We start from the raw sequence: 9,580 nt of genomic DNA on the forward strand, positions 1-9,580 counted from the left end.
TTTCTACCCCGTCCTGATGAACGAGGCCCCTTCCTGGAAAAAAAAAAAAAACCTCATGATCCCTGCTTCCCCCCAGGGCCAGCACGAGCAGAGCCGAGGGGCAGGGCCCAGAGGGAAGCCGGGGGTCAGCCCGCGCCATGGGGCGCTGAGGGGAGAAGGAGCCCACAGCCATCTCTGGAGCAGCTTTATTTTAGTCCTTGCAGCCGTCCTGAGCCTGAGAGCCTCCAGGCACTGGGGACTGGCGGGGCAAAAGGGTACGGACCCCAGCACAGCACAGCCCCCCCCGGGAGCGACAGTGCTGCCCGGTGACACCCCGGGGTGGCGGACGGCCTCGGGCTGAGGGTGCTGGTGTGGGCGCCAGGAGCAGGCAGGGAGGTAAGGCCGGGAGGCCGCGAGAAAGCCCGGTGAAAAGGCTCTGTAAAATGGATCGTGGAGGAACGTGCCCCACAGACTGTACCCCCTTCTCCTCCTGCTCCCTCTTCTTCCTCCCCCCCCCCCCCCCCAACCCCATCAACCCCCCTCGTTCCCCAAATGTCCCAGCTCAGCCTGTGAAAACGGGGCCGGGGATCCCTTCCTTCCATCCTCCTCCTGGCCGGCGGAGGGTCAAAAAGCATCTCTCACCTTGAGACCCCAAAAGTTTGTTCCTTCGGGGAGAAATCCTCACAGGTCTCCCCCTCTCCACCCCAGAGTGGAAATAATCTGCTGCTGCTGCTGCGAGAGGCACGGGCTGCGAGTCAGCTCCTGCGGGGAGGGACAGGGCCCCCGAGCCTCCCCTAACTGTCCCCCTTGCTTTCCCACAGCAGCACTTTCCCGTTCCAGCCCAGCCCCAAAGCAGGCAAAAAAAAAAAAAAAAAAATCAGCCCAGACAAGACAGAAAATGTGTCTGAACCAAAAAAAAAAAAAAAAAAAAAAAAAAAAAAAAAAAAAAAATTAAACCCCCTCACTGCTCCCAGTGTCCCAGCTGGGAATCTCACAGCTCTTGAGGGCATGCATTTTTCAAGCTCTAATATTTCAAATGCAGTGAATGAGAAAGACAGAGTGGGAAGGAAAAAGGCAGGGCTGGGAGCAGAGGCAGAGACAAAGAAACTGCCCTTCCTGCAGCCGTAAGAGTTCTGCTACTTCGCTACACACGCCTGTCTGCTGAAAGCTGGGATATGATTATCTTCAGCGAGACAAAAGGGAGAGCGTTTCCGCTGGTCCCAGAGCTCCCGAGGGACAGAAAAGATGGAAAAAGAAGTAATAAAAAGCATAAAGTTTTGCACTTCAGATTTCCAGCCTTCGTGCAAAAATTTAAACTGAAGAAAGTGCAGATGCATCCATTTCCTCACGGAGAAATTAGAAGCATGACAAATGATCAATACACAGGCACGTAACTCTGAGAGCGTTCACACAAGTCTTACTAAGAGAGTATGGAAAAGTCATTTACACCATCAAGAGAGGGTTTTTTTTAAAAAAAAAAAAAGGCTCAAAAATTATTTTCAGCTCTGAGAAATTCCATCAAACACCACTTGTAAGAAATACATTGAGAAAGCAAAGAGAGAATCAATCACTAAATCAATTTTAACCTGATCTGCAAGTTTGGAGGGAATCAGGAAAGACATTTCAAAAACATGCCTTTGAGTGTGCAAATTAATCAATTTCTTTAAAAAAATGTGCAAAACACAATAAAATACAATTAGGCAGACAAACAATTAGGCAGATAAAGAGAAAGAAATCAGCTCTTAGCTATGCAGCTCTGGATTTAGTCTGAAACTGTTTAAATACCTTTACGTCCTGGAACTGATGATGTGCCCAGAGCTCCTTTGTTTAGTGGAGATCTGGGCAGAAAAGAAGGGAATAAAACCCTCACTCTTGAAGGAGAGAAGAAAAGGTACAGCCTCATCCAAATTGGACAGGGGGAGGGCCTTGCGGCGGAGAAAGGGGTGCAGGAGGAGTGGGAGTAGCAAGAGGACAACCCTACCGCATTCTTCAGCCAAAAGTTTTTAACTTCAAGGAGGGGCTGGGGGAGAGGTTGGGTTTAGCAAGAGACGTCTGAATGCAGACATGATTATCACCTAACCATTCCTTCTGAGCCGAGAACTCGTTTGGTTCAGTTAATTGGGGAATGCTTTCAGTTCAGCTGGATGTGGTGACTGCTTGTCCCAAATTTAGGCTGGAGCTGCAGGAGGCAGAAGGGCATTAGTAACAGTGACTTCACATCAAAAGAGTTGGTGAAAAATAATTTGTTTTCCATGTGGGATTTATTCTTAATTTTTTTTTTTTTAAATGATGCTGTCTTAACAGTAGAGAAAAAAAAAAAAAATTCAAGGCACTTTTCTTCCTGATCACTTTCCTGTACTTGGTATAACTAATGTGAATCAATTAAGACAGAAGGCTGGAAGGATAGGTGACCCAGCCCAGGACCTTCACACTCAAAAGCTATCTTGGCTCCAGAGAAGAAAATCTTTGAAGTTAAGAGCATTTTCTCAAAATAAATATATATTTTTTTAAAAGTTGGTGATATTAAGTCTTTCTTCTAAGGAAGAATGTTGTCTAAATGTCAGCTCTAATTCCCCTCTTTTGCTCCATGCAAAAAATAAATAAAATAAAATCTTTCCTCTGTCTCTTGCTTTAGGAATCATAACTGATGGCTTTTCTTTAAATAATAAAACGCACATGGCCTCCCCTCCTCTCTGAGCTCCCTCTGCTCTGTGCCACTGCACACCCACAACTTTTCCGGGAGGTGGAAGTACCCCAGCGGGGATGGCTGGTGTGCCACAAGTCACCCCAGAAAGCCCAAATCAAGCTGCCCTTCAGGTCAAAAAGGTTCAGAGAAGTTTCCGCACCAAACGGAACCCAAACGGCTGTGCACAACGCAGCCGGCGAGGCGAACACCTCCTTATTACCCCACCATCTGGCTCGGAGCTCAGTTACCTCTTTACACCCAGCAGATAAGGGTTCAAATGCAGCTATCGGATCAGTTCACTGAAGTGCAGAAATTCCAGGGCAAGCCTCAAGCTGACAGGGAGACTGTCATCTCTTCTCCTCCTGCCTCTCTTTGAAATGTCCTCGCTGCCTCTTTTGTTCTTTTTGCTCTTCTTAATCAGCCCCCTACTAGCTTTATAGAAGTCAGAATGATGCTCAGCCTAATTAGCAGCAAACTTGTGGAGACTAACAGGGAAAAGGCAGAGCTCATTTTCACAGGCAGCCAATAATGGAGCGTTGCAAGGAATGCAGCTCTGTCAACACGTCTGCAGCGCTCTGTAGAGCTCAACAAGATACAAAAACTATTTCCTGGGTCTGACCCTGCAATACCTATTTCAGTTTAAAATAAATGTGGACGTAACTTGGTTGAGAATGGCAGAACTGGGACATCATACAGAACAGAATAGCAATGAAAGCACAAAACCCCTACATTTTCCTCCCTCTCAACGGTACTGCAAGTTGGTGACAACTGGTGAGGCAAAAGATTCCCTTTCCAGTCTAGTCTAGTTTAATCATTGCTGAATTCTATATTGTATTCATCACATTTATGTGAGCACTGGATAGTTAAAGGTATTCTGACACCTAAAAATGCACACAGGGTCTTTCTTATATTTGCAGAAGCTCCCAGAAATCTATCTGCAACTTTTGACTACCAAATATTTTAAAAAACAGGCTTTCAAGTATCCAGAGCAGGTGATATTACACAAATGGAGAAGTTTTCTTGTTTCTTTTCCAGGTGCTAAATCAATCACAGATCTTTACTTTTGGGAAGCATTTGTAATGCCAGTTAGATTTTATTTGAATCTATGGTCTAGGGTATCTGGGCTAGTGAAAACTGTTCTTTGTGCTTAAAATAGATGCTATCCCATGTCTCACCTCTGGCATGATCCTGCTCAGTCCACTTCCTCTGTTAATTCACATGTAACTGATCTCAGAATCATATTTAATTAACATTTCCTGGGTACATTTGCTCTCCTCTCGCTGAGGGCTGCAGTGCAACACAGCCCTACAAACGACTGGCACACAAGGGAAATATACTTTTTTTCCTGCATTCCACTTTGGAGGGTTAAGAAGCATTTTAATCCCTCAACATACGCAAACCTCTATGAACACGATGCTTTGAGCTCCCTCCCTGATTTTCTAGAGCAGGGCTTTTCAGCACAGCTGCATGTGATTAGGGCATAGCAAGCCCCAGGATTCAGGCATCCCAGCAAGATCTCCTTCAAAGTCTCCTTCAAGCCTCCGACCAGTTTTTTATTTCCCTGCCATCAAATGCTTGTTGCCGGCCACAGGGAGTTACAAACACTTGTATACATTTGTCTAGCTCCCCATCTGTTTTCCCCCTGGGTGGCTGAGTGTTTTGGCATTGCTTTTACACACAATAATATATTCACCTCAATCGTTCCTGGGTCTACCTGGTCCCAGGCAGTGCAGAGAAGGCAACTGAATACCCAGAGTGTGTAACCTACCTCTGCTGTTTGCACCCAGTGTAACTCCATAGCAGACCTCAAGTTGGGGATGGGAGAGGGAGTTGGAGGAAAAGTCTTCTTTCTTTCTTTCAGGCAACACTGGGGTGCACATCAGCCCCCTGAGGAACCAAGAAGTGGTGGAACAGTTGCTCCTTCTCAGCTGCCTTTTTTTTTTTATGGTCCAGAAAACTCTGCAAGGGAAAAGCTCTGAAGTGTGAGGAGCAGTAGGATGGCTAAATACACTCCCAACCAGCCCACGTAAAATCAGCCTAAATAAAAAGCAGCTGCCCTTCTGCAGTTTTTAAGAGTCAAATGGAGAATCTCTGTGTGTAGGAATAAAGGGAGATAAGTATCAATCACATGACAGATCTATCTGCTGCGAAGCTTGCTATAGGGCAGGAACAATGACCACTACTTTAACTAAGGCTGCCTAACTGAAAACCACAATTAAGCTAAAGAAAATTTCTTTGCTTGGCCATTGTGGCTTCCAAATCATACCCAAAGAAATCTCCAAGGGCCCAAACCTTTCTGAAAGCATGTGAGCTGCTGTAAAATTAATATCACAGAAAAAAAAAATCAGTTGCCAGTCTCTCAAAATTAGCAAATGTCTCTTCATGCTAACTGCACTGTGTTTAAGATCTCTGCCTGTAAAACGGGGTAACGTCCCGCCTTAGTTCACAGGGTTGTCATGAAGATAAACTACTTGTGAAGTGTTCCAGTTTTAATATGTGAAGCACAGTGGAAAAATGCTTGTAATTAATAATTATTAATAATTATGTGCTTAGAATAGAGCTGTGCAAGTAATTGATTTTTTTGCTGCACTGGACAAACTGAAAAATAAAGGAAGATAAAGGAAGAGTCATTTAGGGGTGATTTGATGAACAGTTTAGCTTGACATGAACATGTAAGTTGAATTTAAACAATGCACTTTTGGTTTTGGAGGGGTTTCTAATCAATTTTAAATTATTATATTTATTCAAGCTCCTAAAATGTTGTTTTGAAAGGAAAAAGTACAGCATATATTTTTATGATTAGTGAAATAAAAGATTTGCAAATAATTAATTATCTGTCAAAATTATTTGACAAACTCGGTAGAGATTTACAAGTTTTTCACAGTATTGGTCCAGGAATTTTTGCCATGTCTGTGTGTGCCTAGACTGAACTTTGGTCAATAAATAATACATATGACCACCTGACAGGGTAGAGAAAAAGATCCCATCTCTTCTTTTTGGTGACCTCCAGGTATCGCATGCACTGCACATGACATTCTTATGGAAAAATAGCATGAGATCCTCATTAATTAGTGTCATTATAATCATGAAAATGCACAGGGGAGGATGTTTAAAGTTACCTAGACAATTGTTAACTTCATTTCCTTTTTAATGCTAGACTTGGCTATCTCATGGTTCTTTCTCTGGGCAATACATGATATCAGGATCTTATGAGTATAATGAGAGATGCGAATTTGGCTTTTTCTCTCTCTCATCAGTGTCAGTTCTGATGTTACATGTGCTTCCTATATTTATGCACAAAACTGTAGATCAAGTCTTCAGTCACATCAGTGACTGTCAGAAACATAAAACAAAGCTGAGCTAAAGTAACTTTCCTATTTCTGACTTAATTGGGTGTAATCTAAAAAATGCATTTGCTATAATTAGTACATGTTGCTTCTTGCAAGATGACACAATTGCTGTCAGGACAGCAACAGTTCTTAATCGTGATGTCATTTTTAAAAAAATCATGATCAGGCTCTTGTGTCCAGGTTCTTGCTGAGAACTGAGGTCAGGGAATGTGGGCTTTATGCTGCTGCTCCAAGCTCCCCGCAAGGCTGTGTCCTGGCAAGCCCACAGCTCCTCACTCTAGCTTGGAAACTAAGAAATTAAAAGGTTTTATTTAAAGGAAATGGTGTAAAATGGTCTGAGGATGGTAAGGTGAAGCAGACATGGCTGGTAAACCTGCACTACCCAAGAGTTTTGCGGTGCCAAGGCGTGGGATGCTGCCCATGGGCAGAGCTGTGGTCACTGGGACCAGCCACTCAGTGGGTGGTGGTGGAGGAGGCCAGGAGAAGGATCCTAAGAACCCAGGTGATAGCTGTGCCTGTGCAAAAGTGGCGGTGGGCTCCACTCCTCCTTGGTAGGGGGCCAAATATGCTCTGTCCTGGATGGAGCTGTGACCCTGGACTCCTCCTGGATGTCCCTTGGGCCCAGAACAACCTGCAGAGCATCCCTTCCTCTTCCAGCCGCTCCAGAGTGGTTGAACGTGGCCAGAGTCCTGTCCCTCTAAGAACAGGACTTGTCCAGAGATAGGCCAGGCTCAGATGAGCTGGGGAATGAAATGGGAAGACACATCCCCTGAAGCTGCTTCACCGCAAGCTAACAGAGCTCCAGGGTTGTCTTCCAGGCTGGGTTTGCTGGCAGCACAAACCAGCAACCCTGCAATTCCGGCGCCGGCTTGGCGGGAGCCATGCAGCCATGCATGCAGGGACCCATATCCAGAGAAACCTGGCAAGGCAGTGGAACGTCAGATAGTCTGGGCAGATGGCCTGTGGGCAGTCTCCAGGGCAGACACATGGCAAGGGACATGTGAGTTTCCTGTAGCAAAAGTCTTCTCAGCAAAAATCCCAAGAGCGTGAGTGCCACGTAATCTTAATATTACCTAGTCAATATGCTTTTGATGTTGTTTCTGGGTGTTCTACAATATAAGTGATTTTTATGAGATCAAGACAGAGCTCAAAAGACAAGTTCCACCTTTTTCCATGTCTGCTGAATCATGACATCTCTCCATGCTCCAACTTCTGTCCCCCCCAAATGGGGCATGATGCCATCTTCCTTTGAAACATGCCTCTTCAGTGAATAGGAGTCAACAACAGATGCAGGGAATTTCCAGAAACTTCTCATCAGATTTCATAACTTATTTAAGATCAAAAGTGGAAGCCAGCAGCACCACATGAAGCATTTAAAAAGAGTCAGGAACAAATTCAGACAAAGGTTTCCTCAGGGAAATTGTTCTACAACATTAACTCTTTCACTTGGTTTCCAGTTTAGCATACAGTCTAGGATGATCAACAGGTTTTTAACATCAAACCAGACACTTTTATAATCATATCTAACATTCTAAATAATTCAGCCCAGATCATTTTCCTGCATCACCTTTTGCTGAGTCCAGTAACATTTGTTTGCTTAAAACATATAGGAAAAAAGGTTCCATGTGGACATCAAGGTGCTAGGATTCATTATGTGAACTCTCTACTCACGCAGCCAGTGGCAGGGAATGGATGAGCCCAGGGAATAGGTGATTTCTGTCTAATGTTTAAAAGAGCTGGACAAGCTGTGCTGTGCACTGCTGCCCACAGTTAATGCCAGAGCAGTGTAGCCGGTGAGGGGAAGGGTTAAATGATGTTCCGGTACCTTGCCTTTGGCATGAAAATGTGACTCTGATCTCCACAGCAATGAATCTACTGTCACCTCCAGAAATTTTCTCCCTCATTAATCACTCTCCGAGCTGGTGGACAGTTAATAGGAGGCAGCCGTCCGCCTGGGTCAGTGACAGTTTATGCCCCAGAACGCAAGTTAGCCCATCTACTGACCATGGGAAACAGCAGTGGCTTTCACCTCCTAGAATACTGCATATCTCCACTCCCACACATTGTCTAGACATCCTTTAAAATTCACCAAGAAACCCCAAACCCCAAAACAATCCAAGGGATCACTCTGTGACCAACACCTAAAATAACCCAGGTGCATTGCACCCGAGCACGAAACAGCAGTGTAAAGTCTCCAGATCCAACCATTGCTGCCTGGGGTGAGCCCTGGAGGAGCTGCCCTCACAAATGCAAGTTTGGTTGGTTGTTTTTTCTGAAAAAAATGTTCTTCAGTAAGATCTTCTCCAAGGTAAGAGGGTCTATAGCAGGATTTATGGGAGGATGGGAATCTGTTATTGCAAACGTCCCCACTGGGCACACTTTACCATTAATCATGGTAATTCTAGAAAGCCAAAGTTTGCTTGGAGTGTCGCATGGGAAGCCCCGAGCATGAGGACAGGCACTGGACTTTTAGCACAGCGAGTGACAGGCAGCAGAGGGACAGGGGAAGGGACCAACAACCACCTCCTGCTGCACTGAGCAACCCAGTCACTTGGGGCATTGGTGGGGGGATGTTACTGCTGGTGCTGGTAGCAGTGGGAGAGAGGCAAAAGGAGTCAAACCTGAGGAGAAAGGATAGGGCAGCAGTGGGAGGGGTGCAGGACAGTAATGTGTTAACAGCAGCTCACAGCCATCAGCCTCGCTGTTGCTCACGGTTCCCAGAGTGGGATGTGAAAAGTCCTGCCGCTGCTCATGCAAAAAACAAGAGCATTTTAATAGTTAAAGCGGTCTGTTGTTTCATAGATTTCCAAGAGCAGAAAGGCCTGAGAAAACCAGAGTTGCTGAAATGCCAAACACTGAGCAGTGGATGGCACTTACTTATTGTCTTTGTCCAGATTTTGTGCTCATTCGTGATGGGCAGAAAAGATTGAGGTCAGGCAGAAAAGGGCGGCTGTCTTCTAGACACCCAGATCAGGAGCAATCCTCTGGTCTCTGCTCATGCTGTCACTGCTCAGTTCCAAGCTGGCAGAGGAACCACCGCTATTTTGGGTGGCCCACAGACACCAGTGGATCCTGGAGTGGCCTTGCCTTTGCAGCAGGTCTGGCCTCGCTCAAGTCCACCTGGAGTCATTCCAGAGTGATGAGAAGAGTCCAAGCTTCCCTCAGCAACAGAACAGGGTCCCACCCGGGGAGTGTGTGCTGGCTGGCAGGACACAGCCCTGTGCTCGGGATGCCTGGGCAGATGATGCTTCCCAACTGCTTCTTTCCCAGGGCTTTCCTGGTTTGCTGCAGCAGAATGCTGTGACACCTGGAAGAAGAGAGCCGCAGGGCAGTGACCGTGCTGACACCGCTGTCACACTGCTTTGCACAAGCCCAAAGAGTAGCATTACCTCTTTCGTGGGAATGAGGGTCCCATTACCAGCCCACCTCTCCACCAGCGCCCCTGAATTGGCCTTCTGGGGCAGATGGAGGAAAGTGGGGTCCAGCTGGGCTGTGGGCCACTGCCCGAGCCCCCCCAAGATGCATTCTTGGCTCTGTCAGCTTTGCCTGAGTTCAATGTGGATTA

At 46.0% G+C, this 9,580-nt stretch overlaps 1 protein-coding gene across 1 annotated transcript in view; it reads right to left on the reverse strand.

Moving 5' to 3' along the window:
* The window catches only part of FBN3 (fibrillin 3), a 113,531-nt gene extending 111,634 nt beyond the window's left edge, over window positions 1-1,897 (reverse strand). Inside the window, 1 exon segment of the mRNA XM_042794583.1 lies at window positions 1,765-1,897. Within this exon segment, the coding sequence (XP_042650517.1) occupies window positions 1,765-1,882 (118 nt within the window). The 5' untranslated portion in view covers window positions 1,883-1,897.
* Window positions 1,898-9,580: the final 7,683 nt, after the last annotated feature.

This window comes from Tyto alba, unplaced genomic scaffold (assembly GCF_018691265.1).
Source record: "Tyto alba isolate M040663 unplaced genomic scaffold, T.alba_DEE_v4.0 Super-Scaffold_20000042, whole genome shotgun sequence".
Classification (NCBI taxonomy): domain Eukaryota; kingdom Metazoa; phylum Chordata; class Aves; order Strigiformes; family Tytonidae; genus Tyto; species Tyto alba.